This window comes from Phoca vitulina, unplaced genomic scaffold (assembly GCF_004348235.1).
Source record: "Phoca vitulina isolate PV1807 unplaced genomic scaffold, GSC_HSeal_1.0 scaffold47, whole genome shotgun sequence".
Taxonomy (NCBI): domain Eukaryota; kingdom Metazoa; phylum Chordata; class Mammalia; order Carnivora; family Phocidae; genus Phoca; species Phoca vitulina.
In genome coordinates this window covers 2,122,855-2,139,672 of record NW_022589750.1, presented here as the reverse complement: position 1 = coordinate 2,139,672, position 16,818 = coordinate 2,122,855, and the positions used below count along the sequence as shown (strand labels likewise).

Sequence of the window (16,818 nt, the reverse complement as noted above, 5' to 3'; positions counted from 1 at the left end):
GGAAAGTAGGCTTCTTTTTTTCCCCTTCAGGGCCTCTGCTTTCTTCCAACCCAAATCCTTGCAGGGAACCTGGAACCTTTAAATGCACCTGCTTCGGCTTGAAACGGAACATGTATTGAGCACCAATGGTGTGCAAGGCTCTCCCTGTGCCACCATTCCTTGTCATTCAGGCCCCAACTCTGACCACTGACTCTAACAGACTCAAGTGCTTGGTTTCCCTACCTCTTCCCATTCTTCAGTCCCTTCTGCTGCCAACTCTTGCTTAGCTACCCAAGTTCCTTTCCGTAGAAAAATAAAGACTTTATTAGGCACCTTCCCCTAATGCCCCTTTCCCACATTCTGTCCAGATGGGAAGCTACTCTGACTCACAGGTCTTGGGGCAGGGCCTCCACAGACCCGAGAACAAAGGTGGGGGCAGGGACAGGGCAAGGTCAATGCAAACAATGGGAGGATGGTTATGGGTCCAAGGTCTTTCTCCTCCCTTCCAATTCCAGGCCAGTCAAACATCCAGGTCATCATCTGGGTCATCTTGGTCCAGGTCATCATATGCATCTGGCTGATAGAAGATGTGGCTGGTGGCCTGGCCAGGCCCAGGACGCAGTAGAGCCTGCTGTCTGAGAAGGGAGAAGGGGAGAGGAGTCATGTCTGCTGCATACTCTCTTTCTTCTTGGTCCGAGTCTCTTTCTCTGACCTCCCTGTTTAGTTGGTATGGAAGCACCACTTGGTACTGGAATAGAAACGCTTAGAACTGCTCTCCTAATGACACCTCACGTTCTTAGCAGCTTGAGGGCAAGGATCCTGCCACAGTCTTGCTTCACCCACCCACACACTGGGCAGAGAACAACAGGCATATACTGAAGCCGTTATTAACGTGCCCGCCACACCCATCTAGCTTCCTGGCCTCCCAGCACTGTTGCCTAGAGATCAGTAGGGCCACTTCCCCAGGGTATGGGCTGGCTCAGCCCGGACCCAGATTGCTCTGTGACCCAAGGCTCTACTGGACAGAAAAGAGACATAAAAAACCTTTTGCCTTGTTGGGAGAATGAGTGGATAGAGAACCACTCCCCAGACTTGTCTCTGGAGGCGGACTTCAGCCCCTATAAAGTCTGGGAGGTTAACCAATAACCTGCTATCACTCCCATCCCAGGCGCAGACGCTGGGCTCTACTCAAGAACCCAGGCACCTCACCCCCAACCTTACTTTTCAGAGCTGAACTGGAAGGGCAGTGTCAGGCTGTCTTTGGCTTCTCTCTCTTTCTTGGACAGGTGAAGGTTAAAGGTCACATGAGCTGTGGGGTCCACCTGAAGGTACAAAGGATGCTGCCCCTTTGCCTCATGGCTGGAATCCCCGACCCCACCCTCCATTCCCTTGTTCTGGCGCCGGCACCCTTAGATACCGGGGGGGTGTGAGGATCTGGGTGGGGCTGGGACTCTAGCGGGGGTCCCCCCTGGAGATCCAGGCTGAAGTCAGGCAGGATGGAGAACCACTGAGTCTGCGGAGAAGAAAGAGTAAGAACAGAAAGGTGTTTTACATCTTACGAGCAAACCAGGGAGAACTCGGACCGAACCGCCCCGGCCCCCGGGGCAACTACGGAATGGGCCTGCAGCTCCTGCTCCTCCCTCCTCAGCTCTTCCTCAAACCTCTCCGTCAGGACCCGTTCCTTCTCCCCCAGACACCGCTCCCAGGCTTTTGTCCTTTGCCATTTCTTGGGAGATGACACCTCCTCCCACTTAAGCTCACGGGATCCGAGTCAGGCAATCTTGAGTTCAAATCCTGGCTCTACCACTCACTCTCTGGAACCCTGGGTAACCTTCCCCAAGCTGCTCAATGGGGATAATGAAACCATCCACCTCACGGGGTAGCCGTGAAGATTCAATGAGGGAAACGACGACACACGGGAAAGCGTTCCCTCACATCAGCTCTCTTACTCCCCCTCGACCTCCCGTGCTTCCCTGGGGTTCTCCTGACCTGATGGGCTGGGTGCTGTCGGGGCCTCCGAGAGAGGATGTGGGCCGAAGCCTGGCCCATTGCCCCACTCAGGGTCACTTCGGTCTGGGCCAGGCTGCTCAGGGCTCCCAGGGGGCCTGGGCCATGGAGCTCTTCATGGAGCAAGCCTAGCACTCGCACGGGCTCTGCCAGGCAGCTGCCACCTGGAGGGACAAGGAGGGTGGGGCACATTCAGGATGCAGGCCTGGGCTCGAAGAGCAAAGGAGGAGCACTCGAGGTGAGGCCACATTCCATCACGGCTCTGCTGGTCCTGACCTCCCCCGGCTGGTCTGATGGCTCTGGAGCCTGCTTCGGCCCTCACCTCGTGACTGCGAATCTGAACACGGCCCACTCGGACTTCAGTCCTCAGGAGCTCCTTCCTCACCGCCCAATGGATGGAATCAACCCCTTCCTCATCTGCTCTCTGCCTAGTTTCCAGCTTCGTCTCCTACACGCTGAACTCCTTGCGGGTTTGGGACCTTTACACTGTGATCCCACTCAATGCCTTTGGTTCCCTCACCTTTCCCTCTCCCTTTCTGGGCGTATTGACAAGGCGTTAGGCAGTGCACCAAATCCTTTCACGTTTCAGTCCTTACGAAGGCCAGCATTTTTAGGCCAAACCACACGAAATTGCTGTTACTTGACACGTATGTGTATCTGGCCTACCAAAACAGGATTCCAAATGGTTCATCCTACCATTATCCATTCACCCCCACTCCCCCTTTCCTGCTTTTATAGAGTAAACTGAAATACCGAGAGATCAAACACCTGAACACAAAGCTGGGTGTCTGATTCCAGAGCCCACTGTACCACGCACAGCATACTTCAGGGCTAGTCCCAGGGCCCCTGGTCTGCCCAGATGTGCCTAGCAAACTCCGCTTAAGGCGCTCTGTGCCTGTTCCTTTATTATTACAACTGTTATCAGACTATCTTGTAATTGCTTATTTACCTGTGTCCTTTACGGGACTTTGAACAAAAATCTGACTAGAGTTAAGTCTTTACCTTCCCATCATCTAGAATTGTGCCGGACACATTGCGCAATTCTTATCCGTTGAGTGCACGACTGAAACCAACGAATAAGAACGAACTTGGAAAAGAAACAAAGTGATTGGTAGATGACATCATGGAAGAGTCAAGAACGAGAATAAACGTTAAAGATATGGAGTAAGGCACAACTGGAGATCTCTAATATGTTTTTTCTTAGGCTGGAAAGGGGCTTGTTCCTTGGCAGGGGAAGGTGTATGAGAAGAACAAAGGGAAGTGTCACCAGGGTGGGAGTGCTGATGGCTCAAGGCACAGAGCGCCTGGCAGAGTGCAGCACAGGGAAGGTGCAGCAGCAGCCAGCTCAGTGAATCGAGAGCGATGGTGAAAGGACCAGGATCTGTCCTCCTGCACATGGCTTGCAACGCGCCCAGGGGTCCCCCTGGAAGGGCTTCCCCAGTCTGTGACCAGCTGAGAGGATCTCTGAAGAGGTCGTGGTAAATCAGCCTGCAAAGAGAAAACGGGAGACAACTTAACACTGCCCCCTCTCCTCAATCTTGAACTTCACCCTGTGATCTCTGGGGCTCTATTCTTCTGATTTAATATTCTAAACATTAGTGAAAGGTAATACTGAGAAATGGAATATAGTGATTGAAAACACAGACTTTGGTTTCAGAAAGCCCTGAGCTCCAAGCTTGGCTTTACTACTTACCCAAGGTCACCTAACTGGTAAATTACTTAATCTAAGACTCAGTTTCTTCAATTGTAGCATAGGAATACCAACTGCTTGATCTTTAAAACAACTACACATCTATCTGCTCAGCCCTAACTCTGTATCAGAGCTTGCGACAGGGTACGTTAAGATGGCATTTATTAGAGAAACAAAAGATAGAAAAGGAGGTATCTGGAACAACTGAATCCTATTCCAGGACTCCTAACCCATGCCGGACTCCCTTGCCTGTACTATTTTAACAGTAGTTAGTGCCATGTGACTTGACTCTCGGATTCTCGATCTTCTCTAAGCTGTTCTACCAGCAGGAACCACGCGTCATGTCCTCTTCTCCATCCTTCCAGGGAATGACCCGCCTTAGGCACCACTCGGGAAATATCTGATGCTGCTGCTGCTAACTACACCATCGGCCTTTTATCAGGCTCGCTCTCTCAACTTCCACGGTCTGTGCTTGGGATTCTCCAGATACTCACCGCTGCTCCTCTCTGACGAATTTTCGCCTCCGGAAAGACCCACATCCGTTCACGGAATATCCGAGTAGCGGCTACCACACGCCAGCCTGTGCGCTCGCTGCGGCAGGCCAGCTTCCTTAGAGACCCCACAGCCAATGCCCTCTCTCCCAACTTACCGGCTGTTGATACTGGACTCAAAACCTTCACGGAACTCGTCCTCGCTCACTTCGCAGCCCAGGATGTGGACCTGCTCCCCACTAAGGCAGAGATGGAGCGTGTCACAGAGACGGGCCCGGGCTTCCCCCCCGACCTCCGCCCCGGGGACCTCGGGGAGAAGCTGGGGGGTACTCACCACAGTGCAGATTTCTTGATAAGCGCCTTCAAGAGACTGCGCCCCTCCCACTCTACGGAGTCTGGGGAGAGTGAGGGACGGAGACACAGCGTGAGAACGCGGAGGTCTCCGTCCTCGCGAACCCCTGGAGGCCACCCCTAGCGTGGCACACATGGCTCTTCCTCCCCCGTGCCTCTGGCCCTCACCCCGCAGTAGCACCAGGCCGCCCAGAGCCAACACCGACTCCATCTCTAATTCGCGGACGGTCCCCCCTCCGGCGCCCTCTGATGGCGTCACGGCCCGCTGCCCCGCCCCCTCCGGGTGAAAGGGGCGGGGCACCCACGAATCCTCCCACCACTGAGACCCGGTCTAGTCCGGAATGAGAGGTGATTATGTTCAATATCCCAGGGAGGGGCTCAGGCGGAGGGGCCCCTCCCGAGGCCTGGAGCACAGAAGCCGGACATTTTTTCCACGACTAGGGCCGGAAGAGCCGTTGGGGCAGTTATCAGTGGGAGGGGGAGGAGGCAGCACGAGCCCGTCCGACGGCCCGAACCCCGGCGGCGAGTGACGTCACTCCGCCCCGCCGCTCAAGGCGGGGCCCGCTCCGCTCGCAGGCCCCGCCCCGCCGCCACCTTCCGCGCTTGCGCGATACTGCGGCCTTGTTGGGCGCTCCCTCGGCTTTCCTTATCCGCCCCCATAGACCGAGGAGGGGGAACTTTAGTCCCGGTGAAGCGAATACACGTCACCACCGGAAACAGTGTCAGAGGGGAAGGGGGGGGAAGAGAGGAGGGAGCTCTTAGGGCGGTAAAATGGCGCCTGTCAGAGTGGGAAATCCAGCTGCAGAGGCTGCAGCCCCGCTCCCCAGCGGCTAAGGCACCCCCGGCTTCGGGGAGGGGGAGGCCGCTCCGGTCCAGCCGTCCGCGCCCTTCGGCTCCCCCTCCCCCTCCTTCCCCGCTCCCTCGCTCAGCCGGCGCGTTCGCTGCCGCCGCCGCCGCCGCGGCCCCCGCCCGCCCGCCCTTTCCCTCGGGCAGCCCCCTAGCGCGCCTGCGCAGCGGGCCACCCTCCGCTTCCCCCTTCCCCTCCCCCTTCCCTTTTCCCTCCCTCCCTTCTCCCTGGCCCCCTCCCCCACTGCCCCCTCCCCCAATTCTCCATCCCCTTCCCTCCTGGTCTCGGAGGACCCCGTCCTAGCCCGACCCGTCTCGGCCCGCAACCTCCGCGAAGCCGTCGGTGCCACTCCCCGCCCATGTGGGCCCCCGCGGGCTGCCCACGCCTGTCCCCCAGCTCCCGGTTCCGCTGGGCTTTCCCCTCCCCGGGGGTGGCTTTCTGAGCCGCCCGCTCCGCGCCCCTCTCTGCAGCCTTTCCTGCCACTCGGGGCCCCCGTTCCCCCTCCCGGCGGCGGGGGGCTGCCCCCGGGGGGCTGGCGGAGCTGGGCCGCGGGGGCCCCGGGGCCGGCGGTGCCGGGGTCATCGGGATGATGCGGACGCAGTGTCTGCTGGGGCTGCGCACGTTCGTGGCCTTCGCCGCCAAGCTCTGGAGCTTCTTCATTTACCTTTTGCGGAGGCAGATCCGCACGGTGAGCCGGGATGGGCGCTGGTGGTGGGAACCCATGTCAGCGGTGCTCACGGGCTTTTGGGAAGTGTCGGGCCTCTGCCTGGGCTTCGGAACAGAGTCCTGGCGGCGGCTTTTCCCGTTAGAGAATAGGGGCACCCTTAGCTGGGCATGGGGTGGAATGGGGAGGGGGGAGACCCTTGTAGTAGAACCGAGATGGGGGGGCTAGCCGGGGACAGGATTTGGTAACTCTTGGGGGCTGGGGTGGTGGGTGGGGCGCCGTTTAAGAAAGCGGGAGTTGTTGTTAAACCTAGAGGAGGGAACACCTGTTTGATGGCACCAGCCCTGCCGACGTGAGCTTGTGGAAGACCCTCCGTGTGTATTAGGTCTCATAACAAGAAAGAGCCGGGCTTGTGTGTCAAGGGTAGGGGTGGGTGGGAGAGCATATGTGACAAACAAGGATGGGAACTTGGGAAAAGCCTTGGGTGTGAAGAAGAAACCCCTGCGGTTTGCATTAAGGGGACTCCTCCAAAAATGCCCTGGAAACTTATTTCAGAGTGTGGGTGTCTGGATTTATTGAGACCCTGGGACTAAGAAAGATGTTTTCACGCTGGGCTTGAGGGAAGGGAGCACATTAAAATTTGGGTGTCTCTGTGGGAAGATGGGCGCTTGTCGTTGTGGACTTGAACTGGAGGGCACACTTGCCTCTCCAGGAAACCGCAGCACGGTGACGGACACTGGGCAGTGAAGTGCCCAAGTATCTCCGGGTTCCCTCCCCAGAGCTTTTCTCCAAGGTCAAAGCTCCGTAGGCTAACATCATTTAATGAATGTGCTCTTGTGTTCTCACCACTGGGGAGAGTCCTCTGAAAGGAGTCTGGGGAGAATTCAGTGCGCTGAGGTGCAGAAGTTCTCTGGTCTGTCCTCTTTGGCGTCCCTCAATAAAACTTGGAAGAGTAAAAGCAGCTAGGGCCTGCTTCGGCCAGAACATTTCCAGAGGGCCCTGGGTGGTGGTGGTGGTGGTGGTGTTGACATACTGACTAGGGGGAGTGGGCCTGGCCTCCAATTCGGTGTCTCCTCTACCACTTCCTGATTTAGGGTGAGAATTGTTTCTGGGTGGTCATAGTTGTAGGCAGGGCTAGTTCCCTCAAACACCTTAGCAGTTGAGAAGAATTTGGGGTCAGAGATGCTGAGATGTGTGTGGGGCTAGCTCCTGGGGTTTTCTTTACATGTTAACTCCTGTCCTCTTTGCCTGGCCTTGCTCTGAGCACACCCCATCCCCCGCCAAATTTCTGTTCTGGGTGCAGGGAGTAGTGCTCCAGACCATCCAGATGCTAGTTACTTGCAAAATTGCTCTCCTCTGGGCAGCACTAACCCCACAGCCTTTTGTCTTCCCTTCCTTCCCTTCCAGTCTGGTTTCTCCCCCAACCCCCCACCCCCACCCCCTTTCTGGCAGATGCTGGGAGCATTCCCTACATGCCCAGCATGTGCAACCCGAGATAGCAGGGCAGGACACCCGAGCTGTTGCGGCCCTCATCCCTGCCCTCATCCCTGCCCAGGGAGAAAAGAAGGGCAGATGCAGATGCCTTGGCATTAGGGGGAGAGGGGCCCTGTGGTTTGCAAGGGGGGAGCCTGGTTCTGGTGAGGCTGGTGCCTAGGGATGGACTGAAGAGCATTTGTCTGTGCTGAGAAGAAAAGAGCAGAGGAAGGGATCGCCAGGCTTGCATGGGAGAGATCTGGGTGCTAGAAATAGGAGCCTCTAGAGGAGACCTGGAGAAGCTGGAAGGTTGAGGTGGTGACGTCCTTGTCCCTTCCTCACCTCCCTCACGGCCCTTACTTCACCCTGGCCTTCCCAACACCCTGTCAGTCATCCCGGCGGGGGGGGGGGGGGCTTTCCAGTGCCGTGTGCCCTGCTCTGGGTACCGGAATAAGGAGGCAGGTCAGAGGGCTGAGGTTCTCTGCCACTTGTGACTTGGCTGGTAGAGACAGAAGCGGACAGGTGGCTGGTTAAAATAGGCCTGGTGGCCGCCAGCCAGAGGAACTTAGCTGACCTGACAACCCCTGGATTCCCTCATCCTCCCTTCCCCTTAGGTACCCAAGGACCTCCTCTCCTGACTCCTCCTCTCAGCCCACGAAGGAATCTGAGGCTCTCAGTTCCCAAAGGGAGGTGATGGGGAGTTGTCACAAAGGGTCCTTGGGGTGGACGTGCGGAAGGCCATGCATTTCTTTGTCGTGGCACAGCGAGACAGTATCATGGTCAGGAGGGCAGGTGCTTTGGTCGGACGGCACGGGTACCATCCTGATGCCACCACCGCATCGACCCTGATACTGACTGACCGGCCTGTGACAGAGTTCTCGGAGTACAGCCATGATCGAGACGACATGCATGCTCTCGCCGAGTTTTCATTCTAACTAGGGGGACAGACAACCAAATAAGAAAACTCCTAGCTGAGGGGGAGAAGAACCATGAGAGACGATGGACTCTGAAAAACAAACTGAGGGTTCTAGAGGGGAGGGGGGTGGGAGAATGGGTTAGCCTGGTGATGGGTATTGAGGAGGGCACGTTCTGCATGGAGCATTGGGTGTTATGCACAAACAATGAATCATGGAACACTACATCTAAAACTAATGATGTAATGTATGGGGATTAACATAACAATAAAAAAATTAAAAAAAAAAAAAAAGAAAACTCCTAGCTGTGTGGTCTTACATGGTCCTGGCTAAGTCTTGGGCTCTTCGTTGTTTAGAGATGATGATAGTGTTGTCAGTATTATTCTTGTATCATTCTTGCTAGGGTTTTGAGGGTTCAGCGAAATATTCTGCATTTACTTCCATGATGCTCGGCATACAATGTTTCTTGACAAGATCTCCTTGTCAAGGGTTCTGATCCCCTCTCTTGCTATTTTTAGATAATTCAGTACCAGACTGTTCGATATGATATTCTTCCCTTATCTCCTGTGTCCCGGAATCGGCTAGGTGAGTGTGCTGGCTGGGAAGACTCCTTTAAGGTGAGGCAGGGTTTAAGATGTGGGCTGGAGGTTGATTGGTATTGGTTGTGGTTCAGGTCAGGTGAAGAGGAAGATCCTGGTGCTGGATCTGGATGAGACACTTATCCACTCCCATCACGATGGGGTCCTGAGGCCCACTGTCCGGCCTGGAACGCCTCCTGACTTCATCCTCAAGGTGTGTGGGGGATGGTCATGTCTTACTCAGCTCCCACCCGGACTTCCTTTCCCAATCCCAGAGCGTCTCGTCCCTGTCCCCCGTCCTCCGGCACCTGTGGCAGCCTCAAGGAGGGGAGCGGGCAGTGGGAGGGCGGGGGTGTCCTTTCGGCCTGTGCTCTGGTGCTCAGGACAGCCCCCAGCCCTTCCCTGTTGATCTACAGGTGGTAATAGACAAACATCCTGTCCGGTTTTTTGTACATAAGAGGCCCCATGTGGATTTCTTCTTAGAAGTGGTGAGTTCGCAGAAGTTAAGGGGAGCTCTGTGAGGAAGGAATGGTTTCAGGGCTCTGGGAATTTAGACGACTCGGTGGAAGTAGGGGCTGAGGAGAAATGGGTACGGGCGGTTTTGGAGAGGGGAGGTTGTGGGACAGCCAGAGCTTGGATGGCTTTCGGTAGTTTGGGTTCATGTGCTGATGTAATTCCGTTCTTCCACGGGCTGCCTGCTCGTTTGTTCTTGCAGCTCTGAATCTTAAGGGTGTGTGGTGCCTAAGACTCTGAGTTTGGGGGCCTTCAGAGACCTTTGTTGTTGTTGAGAGGCCGGAAGGACTGGGCTGGAGTCCTAGCGAAAGAGAACCGTGTGTCTAGAGGAATGGTCACCTCTTCTGACACCTGCCTCTCCCCCGCTCAATTTCAGGTGAGTCAGTGGTACGACCTGGTGGTGTTCACAGCAAGCATGGAGATTTACGGCTCCGCTGTGGCAGATAAGCTGGATAACAGCAGGAGTATTCTCAAGAGGAGATACTATAGACAGGTAAGGGGCTGCCCTGCGGCACGAAGAGGAAGCTTGGGAGGCAGGCCACCAGGGAGGGATCTGAGTTTGAGGCAGCTGCCCTGGAATGGGACCCTCTGGGGGGTGAGGGGAGGCGTATCGCATGACCCCCGTGGTGGGAGTTGGCTGCCCGTGGGCATCGCTGGGACCGGGCTGTGGTCACAGGGACGAGTCTCCTCTTGATGCCCAGCTCGCCCTACCTTCCAGCACTGCACTTTGGAACTGGGCAGCTACATCAAGGACCTCTCTGTGGTCCACAGCGACCTCTCCAGCATCGTGATCCTGGATAACTCCCCAGGGGCTTACAGGAGCCACCCAGGTATGGGAGAAGGTGGCGGGTCTGGCAGGACCAGGAAGTTCTGAGGAGGGATTCTGAAAGCCTGGAGCTGGGATGCCTGGTTTACCGTGGGTCAGGATGCAAGGTGTTTCTCTTTCATGTGAGACATTCTCCTCCCTCCCACGTCCATTTCGTAGATCACATTTTTCCGACTAAATTTGCTTCAGGTGAAGCACAGTGGTAATGAATTTGCCTAGGAGCTTTACGCTAACATGAAGTACGGTGACTAAAAGTTGATTTTATTTTGGAGGATGAATCCGGAAGGTTTTACTTAGGTTGCTGGGTTTGGGTGGGTCGGGGAGAGGAACATATTTTAAAGTAACGATCCCCATCCCCAAATAAAAGAAAAATCAGACTGTCTGTTTGTTGAACTCTCTTTTTTCTCATGGCATTTATTTTTACCCGCCCTAGACAACGCCATCCCCATCAAATCGTGGTTCAGTGACCCCAGCGACACCGCCCTTCTCAACCTGCTTCCGATGCTGGATGCGCTCAGGTAAGGGAAGTTAGACACTTAGATTTCTGAGGAAAGGAGGTGGGGGATCCCACGAGGGAATAAAAGTGTGTCCTGTTTGACTTATTTATCTCTTTTCCCTTAAGAACTTAGCATTTGAACCCAGGCCTTCTTAGAGTAAAGCTCATCACTTTTAGCCAGTGGGTTTTTGGGCAAACCGGACCTCTGTTTCATGTCAAAGTGGTGATCATTTCCGCCCCACATCTCCAATGAGGCCACCTACGACTAGTGTTGTGAGGATATCAACTGTAAGGACTCTACCAATTCCAGTTCTTTTCGTCCCAGGTTCACCGCTGACGTTCGTTCTGTGCTGAGCCGAAACCTTCACCAACACAGGCTCTGGTGACAGCTGCTCTCCCCCCACCTGAGCCGGGGTGGGGGGGACGGGGGTGAGCCCTCGCGGTGCCGTCTGCTGCCCTGTCCAGCGGTGAGGACTGTGTGGGCAGGGTCTGCCCCTCCCGTCCCTCTCTGCCCTGGGAGCCCTGCACTCCCCGTGGAGTCTGGATGGACACGTGGGCCGGACTCTGAAGCAGCCTCACTCGAACGTTGAGTTCGTGCTCCCTGGAAACCCCAGACTGGGACATAAGCGGAGGCCTAGGAGAGCCGAAGCTGTCTGGTGGAGAGACAGGACCGGCCAGAATGACACACAGACGTTCGGTAATCCGGGAGGCTCAAAGAAAAGCCAAGCCAGCTTTGTTGTGATTTGATTTTTTAAAAACTCTTGTACAAAACTGATCTAATTCTTCACTCCAAGGGCTGGGCTGTGGGTGGGAAACTGGGATTTTTTGGGCCACTGGATTTTCCCCAAACTTGTCCCTTCCCTCCCCGCCCCCCACTTATCCCTCTATTTTCCCTTCTTCCTAGATTCCCTTAGACCTGTAACCAGCTCTCTCTCTCTCTCTCTCTCTTTTTTCCTTCCTCTCTTTTAAACCATGCATTATAACTTTGGAAACCAAAGCTGCCCTAGGTCCTTCTCTCTGGGTTGGGAAATGAGGGGAGGAGCCTTTGTTCACATCCACCCTGTCCCCTGAGCAGAGGGGAGAGACCGTGGCAGGAGGGGCAGGCGGGCTGAGCGTCGGGGAGAGATGCTGCTGGCTTTGGGGGAAGGAGCAGGGAACCTCGACCTCAGGTGCTTTGGTGGGAAGGGTCTCAGCCACGGGATGGGTGCCCTGCTGGGGAGTGAAGGGACAGCCGTGTGTCCCGAGGGAACCTGAGCGGCAGGGCAGTAGGACACAGCGGTGCGAAGGGAGGAGAAAGCTGGGCCACAAACCGGAGAGGCGGGACTTCGCCGGGGGACCGACGTGGACAGGGCAGGCGGCCGCCGCCGCAGGGCGCCCCAGCCCTCCCGGGCCGCGCCCGCCTCCCCGCCGGCTCCGCCCCTGCCCCGCCCCCGGCGCCCCCTCCCTCCCCGCGGCCGGCTCTACTTCCCGCGGCCGCCACGTGACGCTCCGCCCTTCTCCGATATCACATGATTTTTCGCAGCACGGCGGTAAGAGTGTTCCTCCGCGCTGACGTAGTCCCTACCTTTCGGACCTCCTCTCCGGTCCCTATTGGTCCACTCCTCCTCGGAACCTAAGCGTTCTCTACGTTTCTCCGAATATGTATTTCTTTTCTGCCCTCCTTCCTTTCCGGACACCCGGCTCCTCCGTTTGGGCACTACTTTGTTTTGGTGTCAGCTGCCGCCTTCGGCGTACCAACGCGTTTCGTGAATAGCTATCCTTATAATTATCTCTACCTTCCCCCGCCCCCTTCATCTCGTTTCCGAAAAGAACTTTCGGAAAACCAAGCCTCAAATTATAATTAGCAGCTTCTAGCCCTTTTGGTTTCCAGCTTGGTGGGGGGAGGTCGGAACGTGGGTTTTCAGTTATTTTCGACCATAGCACAAGCCAACTACCTTCGCTACGTCGCCTGCGTAGCCCACAAATTGATTCCAAAGCGATTACGTAGACGGCGTGAGGGGGGCGGTCAGTAGGTGGTGCTACGCCGGCTGCGTCCGGGCCGCTGCGCTAGTGGCGTAACGTAGCAGGCGGGGCGGCCCCGGACGGTCGGGGGCGGGGTTGGTGAATAGGGAAGTGGCGCAAGTCCCGGGATCGCTCCGCTGAGTCCGCCCGCGCGTCGCCGCCGTCGCCGCCGCCCCCCGTCCCGGCCCCCCCGGGTTCCCTCAGCCCAGCCCGGTCCAGCCCGGTTCCCGGGAGGATGAAGTTCGTGTATAAAGAGGAGCATCCGTTCGAGAAACGCCGCTCTGAGGGCGAGAAGATCCGAAAGAAATACCCGGACCGGGTTCCGGTGAGGACAGTAGCCAGGGCCGAGGGCGCGGGGCGCTGGCGCTGACGCCACAGCCCGGGGCTGGGGTCCGGCCGGGCAGCGTGGGCATCGGGCTGCCGGCCGTGGCGGGGTTGGGAGCGGCCCGAAGCTGCTGTGGCTGGGACCCGAGGTTGAGTGGAGCGGGGCAGCGGCGGAGCGGGGGGTGAGGGGACGTGGATGGCAGAGAGAGACGTGGGGAGTGGTGTGGGAGGCTGCAGGGAGTTTGACAGTGTGAGCTTCACATGGCCATCCCCCCCCCAGCTAGCTGGGGTTTTGAGGTGGACGCTCTGGTCGGCCCAGTCGAGTCATCCCTGCCTGATTAAGAGACTTGTTTATTATGACGCCCTACTTAGGGATCCTGGATGTTTAGGCGAGTCCTACGCAGTGGGGTCAGGATCTCTACTCGAGGCTGCACCGCGTGTTCCCAGACAAAGAAAAATGAGTCGAATGGGCTTGGGTGCTAAGAATTTTGTTTCTTGAGTTCTTGACAGGTGTAATGGTGGGGCTGTCCACCTAGTGTTTCCTAATTTTCATCTTCTCTTTATCAGGTGATAGTAGAAAAGGCTCCCAAAGCTCGGATAGGAGACCTGGACAAAAAGAAATACCTGGTGCCTTCTGATCTCACAGGTGGGGACGTGTCCGGGTACCCAGGTTTGCTTCCTGCGGTGGGAGTGCAGTCTCTGTGGGAAGAGGCTCCACACAGGGACTGTTGTTTTGAGGCCATTTGGGACTTTATCGTACCTTGTCTCTTTGGCAGTTGGTCAGTTCTACTTCTTGATCCGGAAGCGAATTCATCTCCGAGCTGAGGATGCCTTGTTTTTCTTCGTCAACAATGTCATTCCACCCACCAGTGCCACAATGGGTCAGCTCTACCAGGTGAGGGCTCAGGGCTTTGGAGAGGTGTTGGAAGAGCTTGAGAGGAAGAGAGTTTCAGGTCAGCAGTTCTCGGACTAGCTGGCTTGTGTAGCTCTCAATTTTATCTTTGGCCTCAAGATTTTGGGGTAGTTGGTTTGGACAAGGGGTTGAAGGTTTGGACAAGGGCAGTAGGAGTAGAGAGGGGGGAGGGAACAGTGGAGCTCAGTTCTGACCCTCAGTCTTCTCCAGTTTCCCCTCCTCCCAGAGCAGCAGAGAACAGTTTGAGGTCTTTTTGCCCAGGACTGTTGCTAGGGCTAATACTACTTGGCTGCTAAGGCCTGGAACAAGTGAGGGAGTGAGTCAGGGCATGAGTGTTTGGGGGCTCTTCAGAAAAAAGGGCTTTTGAAGAATGGGTCTGGGCAATGGGTGGTTCAAGGAACTACAGCCCAGATGTCTGAGTCCCATCATTTTCTGCCTCTGCCCCAGGAACACCATGAAGAAGACTTCTTTCTATACATCGCCTACAGTGATGAAAGTGTCTACGGTCTGTGAAGCTGCTCCCCCTGAGGTGGGGGGTCCCGTTCTACAAAGAGAGAGGTGGCCCCCCCTTCCTTGACCTACTCCTCCTCGGGGCTCAACCACCACCTCCCTTCTTCAGGACCTGCACTTCCTAATGTTTGAGGCTCTCTTCCAGCCCCTCTTAGCAGGAGGGCTCGTGGGGGAGGTGACCTCTTGGACCTCTCCTTTCTCCCCTTTCTCTTACCACCTTTCCCACTCTGCTTTAGACTTCTCGATTGTCAATCTGTCACATCCAGCGATTGTTTTGGTTTCTGTTCCCTTTCTAACTGCCCAAGGGGCTCAGAACCCCAACATTCCCTTTCTTTCACTACTTTCTTTTTTGGGGGTAGATGGAAGGGACTGAAATTGTGGGGGGAAGGTAGGAGGCACATCAATAAAGAGGAAACCACCAAGCTGAACTGGAATTTGCTTTGTGTTGCTTCCTGCCCTCTTTCTTTTTAGTTGTCCTCTGGTGGGGAAAGTGGAGGTTGGAGGGGTAGTAATATGTTTTGGTTCATTCTGTTGATGTTGGGATTTTCCTTGCGCAAAAAAAAAAAAAAAAGTTTTTGTTGCGATGGAATACTCCGAGTGTCTTTTCGTGAAACTTTATAGACGTGTGTATTGGGTCCCGATGTAAAAAATACAGTGGTTTGTTTTGTTTTACCTTGGGTTCCTGGGGAGAAAGTTTGAAAGTACCTGCTTTAGAGAAGTGCATCCAAGTTTGTAATGGCCTTTGGATTAAGGAAGAGATTTTCGTGCGTGGGAACTGGTCAGAGGACTCTGTCCTCGGTTGCATCTCACTTGGCCAGACTTTGTGGCGGTGGGTAGAATTCAAGGGAGGGAGAAGACGGGGAGGAGGGAGCCATTATCATCGGGAGAACTTCATCCCCCAGCAACCCCTTCTCCGTCTGGCCGGAAGTGGGGCGGTCCCCCGCGGGGAGAAAGAAGCCGCAGAATGAGGCAGTATGGTGGCCGAGAGTTCTAATCCCTTCTTTTCCTTCTTTCTTAGTCCCGCCCAGCCTACATTTCCCAGGAGCCTGCGCGCGCTCTTCCGCTCTACCCTCCGCTCCCAATCTCCCCGCCACTCCCCGGGGGAGGGGAGCGGTTTAGTGCGCCTGCGCTCTTCCTCGGCTTGCTGGGAACTGAAGTTCCGGAGGCCTATGCAGTCCCCTTTCCGCTGCCACCGGGCGGACTACAAGCCCCTTCATGCATTGCGCGTCGGCGCCCGCGAAGGGAGGAGGGAGAGAGGAGGAGGGAGGGAGGAGAGAGGAGGAGGAGGGAGCAGGCGGCCGGCGGCGCGGGGGGAGGGGGCCCGGTCCGGGAGTGCGGGAGGCAGGGGTAGAGGGAGGTGGCGGCAGCGGCTAGCGGACTCGAGTCATAACCGGGCCGAGGCAGACACCTCTGTGGAGCGAGGCAGTAGGAGCACCGAGCACCGGAGGCGGCACCGGGATCCCCGGCTCAGGGGAGGGGGGCGCCGGACCGGGAGGAGGGGAGGGGGCGATGCTGGAAGCCATGGCGGAGCCCAGTCCCGAAGGTGAGCTCTCGACCGGCATGGAGCGCTGAGCCGGTGGGGGGCGGGGGAGGAATCAATTGGCAAACTTGGAGGTCGAGCCCCGGAGCCCAGCGGGGGAGCGCGGGGAGGGGGTCGGGGGTCGGGGGCCTGCCCCTGGAGGTGGGAGAGCGACGAGTTGAGAGATCTTGGTGAAAGAGGAGTGGGAGACTGGGCTGGGGGTAGTTGGAGATCAGACACCGTGAATGTGTGTGGGGGGGGGGGGAGTGGGAGCCGGAGCCCCGGAGCTCCGGGGGTTAGGGGCCGTAAGGGCCTCCAGCACGTTGGGGCCCTGAGGCTGGGAGGCTGGGGGAATCTGGGAGCCGGAGAGTTGTTGAGGAGGGAGGATGTAGAAGAGGACTGAGTGAGGAGCCCTGTAGTTCGCCGAGGTGGGGGAGTTTGTGGCGGTGGAGCTCCGGGTAGTTGCCGCCGGAGATAGCCCGGTGATTGTTGGAGGGGTGGGCAGATAGTTGTGGGGAGAAGAGGGGGTCTGGGTATTGTCTGCGGTAGAGAGACCTGTACAGGGCGGGTAGTTGTGGGGAGAGAGAGCTGGGGAGCGAGGAGAGGCGGGTAGTTGTAGGGGCGGTGGGGCGGGGGGTGGGGGGGGTGAGGCCGGGGGGGGTCCGCAGCCTGGTGACTTGGTGGTGAGTACGGGGGCGGAGGGGGGGGCGGCGGCCGGAGGG

The 16,818-nt window shown here is 56.8% G+C and overlaps 4 protein-coding genes across 4 annotated transcripts in view; 3 read left to right on the top strand and 1 right to left on the bottom strand.

The window, feature by feature from the left end:
* Positions 1 to 133: 133 nt before the first annotated feature.
* On the bottom strand, positions 134 to 5,028 carry ELP5 (elongator acetyltransferase complex subunit 5). Its single transcript, XM_032432047.1, has 8 exons — positions 4,687 to 5,028; positions 4,502 to 4,562; positions 4,326 to 4,406; positions 3,254 to 3,474; positions 1,969 to 2,150; positions 1,397 to 1,492; positions 1,201 to 1,301; positions 134 to 614 (listed from the first exon to the last, which is right to left on the bottom strand). The coding sequence occupies exons 1-8, from the start codon at positions 4,727 to 4,729 to the stop codon at positions 500 to 502; spliced, it is 900 nt and encodes a 299-aa protein (XP_032287938.1). The 5' UTR covers positions 4,730 to 5,028; the 3' UTR covers positions 134 to 499.
* A 591-nt stretch (positions 5,029 to 5,619) lies between these two features.
* Positions 5,620 to 12,085, top strand: CTDNEP1 (CTD nuclear envelope phosphatase 1). Its single transcript, XM_032432049.1, has 8 exons — positions 5,620 to 6,053; positions 8,935 to 9,001; positions 9,090 to 9,208; positions 9,411 to 9,482; positions 9,884 to 10,000; positions 10,226 to 10,337; positions 10,767 to 10,851; positions 11,155 to 12,085. Exons 1-8 carry the CDS (start codon positions 5,952 to 5,954, stop codon positions 11,213 to 11,215), a joined length of 735 nt encoding a protein of 244 aa, XP_032287940.1. The 5' UTR covers positions 5,620 to 5,951; the 3' UTR covers positions 11,216 to 12,085.
* An 828-nt stretch (positions 12,086 to 12,913) lies between these two features.
* GABARAP (GABA type A receptor-associated protein) lies at positions 12,914 to 15,005 on the top strand. The gene is made up of 4 exons (XM_032431719.1): positions 12,914 to 13,155; positions 13,722 to 13,800; positions 13,931 to 14,049; positions 14,515 to 15,005. The coding sequence occupies exons 1-4, from the start codon at positions 13,066 to 13,068 to the stop codon at positions 14,578 to 14,580; spliced, it is 354 nt and encodes a 117-aa protein (XP_032287610.1). The 5' UTR covers positions 12,914 to 13,065; the 3' UTR covers positions 14,581 to 15,005.
* Positions 15,006 to 15,880: 875 nt separating this feature from the next.
* PHF23 (PHD finger protein 23) overlaps positions 15,881 to 16,818 on the top strand; it is a 4,241-nt gene continuing 3,303 nt past the window's right edge. The window contains exon 1 of the mRNA XM_032431718.1: positions 15,881 to 16,120. Within this exon, the coding sequence (XP_032287609.1) occupies positions 16,087 to 16,120 (34 nt within the window). The 5' untranslated portion in view covers positions 15,881 to 16,086. The remainder of the gene's footprint in view (positions 16,121 to 16,818) is intronic.